Source organism: Borostomias antarcticus, assembly GCF_949987555.1.
Source record: "Borostomias antarcticus genome assembly, chromosome: 9".
NCBI lineage: Eukaryota > Metazoa > Chordata > Actinopteri > Stomiiformes > Stomiidae > Borostomias > Borostomias antarcticus.
Window position 1 is genome coordinate 2,752,296 of NC_140242.1, and position 12,500 is coordinate 2,764,795.

At 46.4% G+C, this 12,500-nt stretch overlaps 2 protein-coding genes across 2 annotated transcripts in view; both read left to right on the plus strand.

Annotated features, from left to right (window-relative positions):
* The window catches only part of dop1b (DOP1 leucine zipper like protein B), a 39,731-nt gene extending 33,666 nt beyond the window's left edge, over positions 1-6,065 (plus strand). The window contains 9 exon segments of the mRNA XM_084443594.1: positions 244-393; positions 481-542; positions 966-1,094; positions 1,656-1,795; positions 2,511-2,566; positions 2,694-2,840; positions 3,353-3,488; positions 3,615-3,787; positions 3,789-6,065. Coding sequence (XP_084299720.1) covers positions 244-393; positions 481-542; positions 966-1,094; positions 1,656-1,795; positions 2,511-2,566; positions 2,694-2,840; positions 3,353-3,488; positions 3,615-3,787; positions 3,789-3,888 — 1,093 coding nt within the window. The 3' untranslated portion in view covers positions 3,889-6,065.
* Positions 6,066-9,330: 3,265 nt separating this feature from the next.
* Positions 9,331-12,500, plus strand: part of morc3a (MORC family CW-type zinc finger 3a) — a gene marked incomplete at its 5' end in the record, with an annotated part of 16,847 nt that continues 13,677 nt past the window's right edge. Inside the window, 3 exons of the mRNA XM_084443522.1 lie at positions 9,331-9,375; positions 10,994-11,066; positions 12,425-12,500. The exon at positions 12,425-12,500 is cut by the window's right edge and continues 57 nt beyond it. Of these exons, the coding sequence (XP_084299648.1) occupies positions 9,331-9,375; positions 10,994-11,066; positions 12,425-12,500 (194 nt within the window). The remainder of the gene's footprint in view (positions 9,376-10,993; positions 11,067-12,424) is intronic.

A 12,500-nucleotide genomic window follows, 5' to 3' on the forward strand; every position in this document is an offset into this window, starting at 1 on the left:
TTATCTCAGTGAGACAAAGCTGGATAAAAGATGATCTCTCCTAGTTCCTCCAACATGCCCAGTTCTTAAAGCGCCTCTCTCTCTCTTTCTCTTCCTCTCTCTCCCCCCCCCCTCCCTCTCTCTCTCCTCTCTCTCTCTCTCTCTCTCTCTCTCTCCCTCCCCCTCTCTCTCTCCCTCCCCCTCTCGCTCCCTCCCTCTCTCTCTCTCTCTCTCTCTCTCTCTCTCTCTCTCTCTCTCCTCCAGCGCCTATAACCTGCGTAGCTTCCTGGCGGGGGCCCAGCTGCTGGGCAGTCTGAGCGGCTACGCCTACACCAAGAGGGCCTGGAAGAAGGAGGCCTTCGAGCTGTACATGGACCCCCTCTTCTTCACCATGGACGCCTCCTGCACCGTCCAGTAAGAACTCCTGTGTGTGTGTGTGTGTGTGTGTGTGTGTGTGTGTTCAGTATTCTGAGGGGAAGAGTCTCTCTGTGTTTCCTGCAGCTGGAGATCCATTATCGACCACCTGCTGACTCATGAGAAGACCATGTTTAAAGACCTCATGAGTGAGTAATATTGTGTGTGTGTGTGCGCGCGCGTGTGTGTGTGTGCGCGAGTGCGAGTGACAACAGGGATGTTAGAGACTGCTACAGGGATGTCAATTAGTAATGTGTGTATTTAAAGTGTGTGTGTGTGTGTGTGTACGTGTGTGTGTGTGTACGTGCGTGTGCGTGTGTGTGCGTGTGTGCGTGTGTGTGTGCGTGTGTACGTGTGTGCGTGTGTGTGCGTGTGTGCGTGTGTGTACGTGTGTGCGTGTGTGTGTACATGTGTGTGCGTGTGCGTCTGTGTGTGTGTGTGTGTGTGTGTGCGTGTGTGCGTGTGTACGTGTGTGTGTGTGTGCGTGCATGCGTGTGTGTGTGTGTGTGTGTGTGTGTGTGTGCGTGCATGCGTGTGTGTACGTGTGTGTGTGTGTGTGTGTGTGTGTGTAGGCATGCAGAGCAGCTCTCTGAAGCTGTTCTCGGGTGCTGATCAGAAGCCCATGCTGCTGAAGCGCCAGGCCTTCGCCATGTTCAGCGGCGAGCTGGACCAGTACCACCTCTACCTGCCCCTCATCCAAGGTAGCGTTGGCTTAGGATGCCTTCTTCTTTGTTCTTCTGCATTGTGCTTTTTAAGTTCGATAAAGGAATGCCGCATCACCTAATTATTAGGGCTGGGTTTAAAAAATCATGGATCAAAAAATAATTTTTAATCAAATCAAATAATCAAAAATAATCAATAAATCAAAAATTCATGAATCCCAAAATCGATCTTTTATTTACTGAATGAATGAATGAATGAAGAAATGAATAGTTCATTCATTCATTCATTCATTCATTTTTGGAAATCAGTATTGATACCCAGCCGTAGTATGCCTGTTGATGTGTTGCATAACTTGGCAGTCATGTAATTAAGGTTACAGCTAAAAAAAAAACTGTTTTTAGTAACACTAACCGAATCGATATTGAATCAAAACGAATCGAATTGAATTGTGATAATCGATTCTGAACCTTGTGAATCGGATCGATTCTTGAAATTCAAATCGATACCCAGCCCTACTAATTATAACCACATTTAGTCTGGTCTTCTTGTGGAATGAAGAACCATCGACCATTCTTCTTCTCTCCTCCGTCCTCCTCCAGAGCGTCTGACCGAGGCCCTGCGGACGGGCCAGACCGCCGCCGCCGCCTCCGCCCAGATGTTCCTCATGTTCCGCGTTCTCCTGCTGCGCATCTCCCCGCAGCACCTCACCTCCCTCTGGCCAATCATGGTCACAGAACTGGTGAGCAAGTCCCGCCCCCCTGCCCACCTCACATCCTGTCAGCGTTGACGTCTTAACATCACCCATAACGCATCTGTCCATCAAATAACGGCCCAAACCCTTTAGCTTGACCGCGGTGTGATATGGTGAAGTTATCTATCGACGTCAGCTGGAGGAATGTTTGGATCGTTCCTAGTTTAAATGCTTAGCTAAATTATTATGAATTAAAAAATAAAAATGTCTCCTTTTGAATGAATTCTTTTCAATATTAGAGGAGATTATCAACAAAACAAACAACAAGAAAGGTTTAATAAGCATAGAATGGGATGTTATATATTTTCTGTTTGCATGATTCATCACTCCGCACGCACAATAGCAGAAAACGGCGTTCTGTGCGGTTTGGTTAGCGTGGAGGTTTTTCTATGAGGAACCTCGTTATCGGGAGGCAGGCTGCATCTACCAGCCAATCAGCAGCACACACTCATTAGCTGTAGAGGCAAAGCCCCCTCTAGTGGGGGGGGGTTAACATTACTCATCCCACCCCATAGGTCAGCAACAAAGGTTTCTCAGCTGAGGTCGATGGATAACGTTGCCATAGTTACACAGCGATCAAGCTACAGGGTTTTGCCATAAACTACCTGGTGATATATGACTTCATTCTGGTGATATATGACTTCATTCTGGTGATATATGACTTCATTCTGGTGATATATAACTTCATTCTAATTTTGTTCAGATCCGCACATTTGCTCGCCTGGAGAAAGCCTTGCTGGAAGACAAGGAGGTCTCAAAGTGAGTCGATTATCACCCATCTTTCCGTATTTTGATCAATCGATCGATCAGTAATTCAGTGAATGAATCAGTGGATCAGTCAGTCAGTGAATCAGCTGTATCTCACCCTGTCTGGCGCCCTCTGCAGGCTGACTAAGGTGGTGCGGGGAGCCCTGGACAGGAACGGGTCTGGCCTGCACTTCTCCCAGGCGGAGCTGGACATGTACCTGTCTGCCTGCAAGTTCCTGGACACGTCTCTGGCCTTCCCCCCGGAGAGGATGCCCCTGTTCCAGATGTGAGACCCACCCCACCCGGCTCTACTGGGGCTTAACATGTGTTTAACCCTTTTAACCCTGAACGTACAGTGACAACATTTTGAATATTAATTGGATTTTCCCTATAATACTAGAAAGCGCAGTTTCTCAGCTTTCAGCAAGTGTTGGAGTGAGGAATTTTTTAGATTTGTTAGATATTTTTTTAATATTATTAAATATTTGTTAGATATTTTTAAAATGTTGCCGGTGACGTGGTCGTATCGAAAGGGTTAATGAACTATGGTCAGGTCCTCCTTTCTTGCAGATGAAGTAGTCATAGTTACTACAGCAGTGCTGTTCAATGCATGTAAATGTTATTGCATATAGTGCCCCTCCTGTCACTGAATTTGGGATTTTCTTCCTGTGTGTCTGTTTGCGGGTGTGTGTGTGTCTGTTTGCGGGTGTGTATTTGTGAGTGTGTGTGTGTGTGTGTGTGTGTGTGTGTGTTTGTTTGCTGGTGTGTGTGTGTGTGTGTGTGTGTGTGTGTGTGCAGGTACCGTTGGGCGTTTGTCCCAGAGGTGGATGTGGAGCGTTACCGCGGCCCAGAGAGCACCCTGCTGGAGGGAGAGCAGGAGGAGTGTAAGCCTCATGTAGCCCGAGTACTGGAAGGACTCCAGCAACGCTATGGGGTAGGTACACACACACACACACACACACACACACACACACGATGTCCACCAAATATGTAAATGAGCGGAATCACGTCTAACCCCCCCTCGTCCCATTCTGATGACATCACGTCCTGTCTTGTCCAGGCTATGAACGGTCTGAGCGAGGAGTCGACCACGGAGCGTCCGGAGTTCCCCCTCCTCACGCGGCGGTCCCTCTCCTCCATCACCCAGCTCGCCCCCTTCCTCCGCACCCTCTGCGGATCCTTCCAGGGCCCCGCCCCCCCGCTCCCCTCGCCGGGCGCCGCCCCCCCCGCCGCCCTACCCGGCGGCGGACTACCCAGCGGCCAACGCCGACGCCGTCCTCAGGAGGCTGGAGCGCATCACTGAGGAGGAGTTCCTGGACGCCATGGAGAGCTAGGAGCTCGGAATCCGGGAGGTTCCGGAACCTCTCCCCTTCTCAAGCCGGGTTCTAGAACCTCTTGTCTGGGAACCCGAACCGGAGTGCGTGGAACGAACAGGCACAACCACTGAGAGCCACGATGGCGTATCGTATGCTAGCTAAAACTAGGAACTGTAATTTCCATACCGTACTTTTGTCCGACTTCCCCAAAAACATCGATTTTGAAAACAAAAGCTGAGAAAACACTGGAATGTACAGCAGCCTTTGTTGGTCTAGAGAGGGTGTGTAGAAATCTGTACACAGAGGAGTCTTGTCCTCGGCCTGGGTGTGTAGGACGGGTTGTGTAGGACCGGGTGTGTAGGAGGGGGTGTGTAGGAGGTTTGATCAGGCACCAGGGACAGTACACACCATTAGCATCTCAGAACCACAGAGTGCTGATCTAGGATAGGATGTAGGATAGAATCTGTTGCTCACCTATGCATAGAATCCTACTCCTGATGATCTAGGAGATTAACTGATCCTAGATCAGCACAGGGATGCTTGGTGAATAATTCAGACCCAGCCCTATTCTAGCAACTGTTTCCCCATTGAAGAGGGAAATGTGGTCAGTGAGCCATTTAATAATATTAATAGTTATAATTATTATTATTATTAAAATAACGTATTTATAAAGCACTTTTCATTCAAAAGTAGCACACAAGTGATAATCCTAATTAAATGAAATCAACTGTGTGTTAGTTAGACTAGATTTAGAAGTGACATATTAATCCTAGCAGCTGCTGCACTGTCTGTAACAGACAGGAAGCGCTTCACAGACCGGCTGACCCCTCAGGCGCTCTCAGGCGCAGACGTCTAGACGGGCGCACACCCCTGCTCTGCCCCACGCGCTGAACGTCCGTCCGCCCCTCCGCCCGTCTGCCTGACCCTCAGAATGTAACGTAGGGTCAGTGTGACCGGCGGAGCGACGGATCAGGGCGCTCTCTTCATGGCTGCCCCGACGCTGGTGTTTTGGGACTATAATCATAAAGGATTGTGTTTATCTTGATGCCTTTAAAGGGTTTGTGACTGGAGGAGACTGGACGGAAGGGTTCAAAGGCCCTGATGTAGTGGTCAATCATGAAGTTAAAGGACTATGCTCGTTTTTGACAACCTGGACCTTATTTACGACATATTATAAGAAGTTTGACTCACCGAGATCACTTTTGTGTTGTTCGGAGGCAGGTAGAAGAAATTTAAAATCCAGCGCGAGCCAGTATATCCATGTAATGGCGGCGCACGGGGCAAAGGGAATGCAGCTTCTAAAAATCCATTTTCGGCCGCTAAACGGTTGTTTTCATCAATCACATTGCATGAATCGACAGTTGATATTCCTCTACGCGAGCCATTCTTTCGGTTTTCAAATACGTGGTCTGTAGCCACTGTAATATGATCTTTACACTGGCTATGCTCCCTCACATTCTCTGCGCTACGATCGGATTGTTGCTGACGAATGACGACGACAATATTCTCGGCACCAACTACGATCGTAGCGCAGAGAACGTGAGCCGGAGAATAGCAAGCTGCGCGCTGGCCTGTGCGCATGCGTGCTGGAGCAAGTGGGGGAGAGGCTTGTAAAGATCATATTACAGTGGCTACAGACCACGTATTTGAAAACCAACCACAACAATGCCTCGCGTTGAGGAATATCAACTGTCGATTCATGCAATGTGATTGATGAAAACAACCGTTTAGCGGCCGAAAATGGATTTTGAGAAACTGCATTCCCTATGCCCCGTGCGCCGCCATTACATGGATATACTGGCTCGCGCTGGATTTTAAATTTCTTCTACCTGCCTCCGAACAACACAAAAGTGATCTGGGTGAGTCAAACTTCTTATAATATGTCGTAAATAAGGTCCAGGTTGTCAAAAACGAGCATAGTCCTTTAAAGAGTTTTATGGGTAATGTTGAATGTGATTTGTTAGTGCAGAGCCTTTTAGATATTAATATGTCGAGACATGCTTGTTGTCATTTTGGTGTTTTATTCAAGGGAACTGTTCTGCTTCTGTCTGTTTTCAGGTGTTTCAGTGGGAATGTTCACAGTTGTATTACCATTTAAATGCTTAGCTAAATTATTATTATGGTTTAAATCTCCTTTTAATGATTCATTCTTTTCAATATTAAAGGCCGTCGCCTACATTAAAAAAGGTTCAATAAACGAAGCACAAAAGTTATATATTTTATTTTACTGTTATATTTTACTGTTTGCATGATTTATTACTCAATATGTAACAGAACACAAGTGCACATTGAACCTGTGGGCCCCCACCCGTGATGCATGTCGTCAGTACAGTTGTTGAATGAAATGTTAAAAGCAAATTCTCACCTAATGACCGCGGATCTCCAGAGCATCCAGGAGCAACGCAGAGCAGAGCTGGGCTTCAGAAGACCTGTACTATTCAGGGATCCTCAACGCGCCTGAAGTACAAGTCTCTCTAAGCACATAGCTAATCAGTGATCTCAGAAGTACAGTAGCATTCTACAGACTCCCCACCTAACTGCATGACTAGCGTTGTCACAGCTGGACACGTTATGACCTAGCCAAACTCTGTCTGAGCTGTCCAACCTGATATGATATGATGATCTATCTAAATAAGAGCCATCTGATCCATAGGTATGTAGTGAAATATAATGACTATAACTACTCGCATTCAATTGGGAGCAGCTCCCACTTGCAACCTGTGTTTAGTTTGTAAATGCCCATTGGTCGTCTTCTTGTCGATCTAGTGGTCAGTAGAATCGACCAAATGTCCAAAGGTGGACATCATTGGATTCCTTCTGGCCTACATAATCTATCTAGTCTGGTTTTGAGCAGCCTGGAGTCGATGTGTGGTTATAAGTACGGTACTGTCTACCATGGAGAATAACTGCCCATTGACGACCATTCAGTTAGGACAGGCTCACGAGCAGAATTAATTTCCCCCATTCATTCTCTATGGTGGCCGGTTCGATACACGTATCTCAGGTTGTGTGTGTGTGTGGTGTTTGTACACCTTTCAGAGGCTGTAAGTGTTTAATTTCTACTCTGAACCTCTACTCTCCAATCACAGAGCAGGGACAAAACCCCACGCTCCAATCACAAAGCAGGGACAAAACCCCACGCTCCAATCACAAAGCAGGGACAAAACCCCACAGACTCCCACGCTCCAATCACAAAGCAGGGATAAAACCCCACAGACTCCCACGCTCCAATCACAAAGCAGGGACAAAACCCCACAGACTCCCACGCTCCAATCACAAAACAGGGACAAAACCCCAGAGACTCCCCACCTAACCACGATTCACTCTTTCACGGTTGGAGAACATTGACCTAGCTGTACTCTATCTGGGATCTATCCAAGAGGAGCTACGTAAATATATACAACCACCATCCATCCATCCATCCATCGTCATCCGCTTATCCGGGGTCAGGTCGTGGAGGCAGCAGCTCCAGCAGGGAGCCCCAGACATCCCTTTCCCTAGCAGCATCAACCAGCTCTGCCTGGGGAATCTTTAGCCCCTCACAGGCCAGTGCGGAGATGTAGTCCTGCCACCTGGTCCTGGGTCTACCCCACGCACCTAGTATAGTGTTTGTTGAGTTATCACTCCCTTCCTTACTCCATCACTCCGGACAATGTTGGCCTGCATCTCTCTGTTGGCACCACAAGAGGCAGCAGTCCCAGCACACCAAAATCAAGAAGGAAATCAAAATCAACCTGTCAATCTCCACTGCACAAGTAGAGTAGTGGTCAGAGCATTCGACTCCCACCTGGGAGACCAGGGTTCAAGACCCGGTGGGGATGACTTTATAGGACTATACCCCAAACCTCCACATGTTCATCCTTTCACTCCAACCTTTTTATCTCTTACCAAAATTCCGCAAGTAGAGTAGTGGTCAGAGCATTGGACTCCCACGCGGGACATTCTCAGAGATTGCCGTCTACTTACTTCTACTTCTAACTATTCGATACTTAGCTGACTCACTAGCCCGCCCTGAGCCCTCACAGACTTATTGACGTCACCACCTAAAGGGAAGTGCATACAGCAGGTAATGACTTTTGTCCAGAAACAGAAGTTGAACCAATTGCAGCAAAATAGCAAATGTTATAGGAATCATCAGTGTAACTGCTTTAGCCACTGACCGCTACCATTAATGTTATGGAAGCTGCTGCTAGTTGTCGAGCCCATGAGCTAACTGGCTATCCTGCTCTTATTGTGCTGGATTAGCATTGGAACTGATGTGTCCAGGCGACAAGACCTATCTTAATTTATTAGACATTATTTCATGTCATTTCAATTCACAGCTATTTCAGTGGCATGACTAGCTTCCGTCCTACCAGTCCTGAACAGAAACAAGCCAGCCACGCACATAAGCCAGGCTGGACCTGGCCCAGTTTGGACTAAGATTACACAAAAACTACCAGACTGCTTTTCATGAAACTCAGTGGAGGGGTGTAGCATGGGCCAATTTAGAACCCATTCAATTTTGGCGTGCACAGAGCCACAAAAAGCATTCAGGGGCGGAGGTCTGTGCTCTCTGAGCACCATTTCTAGTTGTTTATGAAATAACTGTCGCCGCGGCCCGAGCCATGTGCTGCATGTCCTCTCTCTCCCTCTTCCGGTCAATCTACACTGCCCTATAATAAAGCAGAAATGACCCCCCACCATCACCACCACCAAAAAAAGGTTGATTATGCGTCTATCTTACATTGACTGAGGTCGTTTTCGATCTAATGATTTTTTAGTATGAAAGGCGCTATACAAATAAAGTGTTATTATTATTAGTAATATTTGTTTTGTTTGTTGTTGTTATAATTAGTATTACTACTACTACTATAGTTACTATACTATACTATACTACTACTACTACTACTACTACTACTACTACTATTATTACTACCACTACTACTACTACTAGGCTACTACTACTACTACTACTACTACTACTACTATTACTATTACTATACTACTACTACTACTACTACTACTACTACTACTATTACTACTACTACTACTACTACTACTAGGCTACTACTACTACTACTACTACTACTACTACTACTTTGGAGTACTCTCCACTGGAACGGAACAGTTTCGGTCACCACTACACCACTGGACATAACAGCATCTTTCAGGCTTGCCATGTAATTTGAGAAGGGGGACTGGTGCTCCTCCACGGCTGCAGCCCCCCCCCCTATAGTTTCATTTCCCCCCCCCCCCCCCCCCCTATAGTTTCATTTCCCCTCCCCCCCCCTATAGTTTCATTCCCCCCCCCCCCCCCCTATAGTTTCATTTCCCCTCCCCCCCCCTATAGTTTCATTCCCCCCCCCCCCCCCCTATAGTTTCATTTACCGCTTAGTTGGTTTTTTCACCCGTAAAGGGGCGTGTCCGCATGCTGGGTGCTGGGGGCTGGGTGCTCCCATCACACCACACATAGAAAAGATGGCGACGGCAGCACAGTCTTCTGAGGAAGTCCCGAAGAGCACGGTAGGGAGAATAATACGACCATTCTGTTTAATCGTGTTGACATGTGAATGACGGAGTATATTGTATTTCCGTCCTCGTTTGTAGGAAAGAATATGATTTGATCATGAAAAACATGAATAGCAATTGTGACAAAATGCTGTCATTGACCATGGACCATGGACCTGCATGACCAAAAGAACGGGTTAGACATCTTGACCAGTGATAGTTTACTAGAGTCAATAGTTCGCATGGTTACAGCCCCCCGAAGTTGGACACATCATATGTCAACTGGACCATTTATGGAGTGCCATTGTTAAATTTGTTATAGATTGTCTGGTTGTAAATTACATTTGAAAATGGCAATGACTTTCGGGGAAAGCTCGAAGGTTAATCGTATCTTGCTTTCACTTTCGTTTCTAACTATTCGATACTTAGCTGACTCACTAGCCCCCCCTAAACCCTCACAGACTTATTGACGTCACCTGGTAAAGTGGTCGAGTGTGAGAGGCAAGGGCTCGAATTGGTATTAAAAGGAACGGGACAGCACTTGCGACATCACATTACATTGACGTGAAAACATAGTTCTTACTATTGTGAGTGTGGGGCTTTTTTACATGTTTTTCTTGTAGGCCTTCATGTAAATAAATTTTGGGCTGAGTCAAATCCCCTTTACATTATCCTAACTCTGTGTTACCCTCAAAACATGTCTGTTCAACTTGTTGAAATCATTTCATTTTGTGGTGATATGCGAACTACATTACTGCCTGTGATTCTTGTTTGTGATGAATCCAAAAGTATTTACTTAAGAATGATAATATATTATGTATACACATTCCTGCACCTCACAACTCTTTCCATATTCATGTTGGAAATCTCAATTCAAAGAACACTGCAACGAAATGGGTGATTAATGTCATACTGCTTTTAACTGGGAAATCCTATGATTTAGACCAACAGAAATCGATGTAATTTATAACCATAGCCTACATACTTTTACACAAATCACATTATACAAACCCATGGGGTTAATAACCCATACTTAAAAATAATGAAACCAAAATAATTAAGGCTACTTGTGCAGATAAGCAAGTCCAGCTGAAAACATAAAAACATCAATCAAAGCGCTGACCATAACAATTACACGAGATTAAAACCTTAAGAAATGGTTGTGCCTTCCAGTATGGTTTAGTGTCAGGCAGTGCAGGATAATGGCGTGAGTGTTTATGTATGAATGAAAGGAGTGTTGGAGGGTGAGATTAAAACATATCTGTTAATTGGGGTATTGGAGTATGGATATTTAAAAGCTTGTAGGAGTATAGGGATTTGCATAATGATGTTGGTGTAGACTTATTATCAGTGCTTCCGCTTGATACAGTAGCAGTGTGTCTGAGCTAGGGGCTTGGGGCTTTTACTGGGTTAATGAGGATCTAGCTTATATGGATGCATAGCAATTCACTTTAAAAGTTACACTTTAGCTTCATGTGTATTCAGCAAGTCCTCTCTTTTTCGACTAGCCTATGTGTGGTAGTGAGGTTGGAGGCTATATCTAATGCTCTGTAATCAGACTGATTCATTCGGATGAGTGCGTGACTCATGACCCCGTGACTCATGCTATGCACCACTTTTCCTCCCCTCCCAGCTCTGCCCCAAATACCTCCACACCAACTCCACCAGCCACATCTGGCCCTTCGGCGCCATCGCGGAGCTCATAGGTGAGTCTTCATTACCTTACATTAGTCATTTAGCAATGCTTTTATCCAAAGTGACTTACAATAATTGCATTTAAGGTACAGGTAGTCGGTGTACTACTACTCACCAGAACTCAAAAGTGCATCTCTTTTCTTAATGTCATTTAGAAATTGAGTATCGGAGTTTATGTACACCGTACATTTGATTTGAATAAAAGGAATGTTGAATCGTGAAGTGCATCTCCTTTCTAAACAAGTGACTAAGGGCCCGTTCAAACCCTACGCACGCTGCGCTAGCGCGAGCTACACAAGGTGACATTGACGCATCTGTGCGTAGAAACATGTGTCATGCCAAAAATGTTAACTTTTAAAGCGAGCGCAAGTGCTATTTCACACAAACCGATAGGGGCACTGACGCAAGGCCCCCGCGCTCACAATACCAAAATACTTTGGTAGAGCCACGTTCACAGCCGCGTATGAATCAGTGAATCAAATGAATCAAAAACAGTGTCCAGTCCGACGTCCAAAGGGGGCAGTCCGAGAGGGAAGGCGAGGGTAGCATCGGGAAGTCAGTCCGTGGGGTCCAGGGGTTTGGGGTTAATTTGAAACAAAAGACAGACGGGGTAAGGTAGGGCTCAGGGATTCTCGAGATATGACAATAACGTTCTTCAGTACCATGTAACAGAGGCTACGTTCTGGCGACGAGCAGCAGGTCTGGCTGGTTCTTATAGCCGGGTGCTAATCAGCGTCAGGTGCGTTGATTGCTGATGGGGACCGGCTGCGTCGTCGCCTAGCCAACGCACTCAGAGAGCGTGCAGAGGTGGAAGGCTGAACAGGTGCAGGGGTAGAGGGCTGATGAGGCTGTGTGGGCCCCGCCCCTGCAAAATTATTACCGCCGCTGCTTCAGAAGGTTTTTTTTTTTTTTTTTTTAACTCTGTGTAGAGGTAGACTACTGAAGAATATAGGTAAAAGTCTACAGAGTCTTAAAGTCAATGTAATGCTTGTTTGTGTGTTTTAGTGCTCATGTAAACAGTCTGGAATGTGCAGTGGAAGGGATAGAAGGAGACAGCTGATGCTGCTGTGGCCGTTCAGGGTAGTGGGTGTCAAGAGGTCACACTTAGGCCACAGGGGGGGCCTCTCCTCTGGGGTATTAATGGCACATCTCTATGGGACACTATAAACAGACACAACCTAGACTGACAACCAATGGTGATTAAGATATCATGTTGGTGTGACAGGCGACACATCTGTATGGTCACTCCTCCACCAATCTAGCTTCACCTAAACGGGCAGGCTTAGGAGTGGGGGGTGGGCCGAGAGAGCACTATTTAACGTCTCAACCAAACACTTGTTCATTCCTTTCCTCCATCTTTAACTCGCAGACAATGCCTACGACCCTGACGTGAGCGCCAAGCAGTTCTGGATCAATAAGACGCAGGTCAACGGTAACGACTGCCT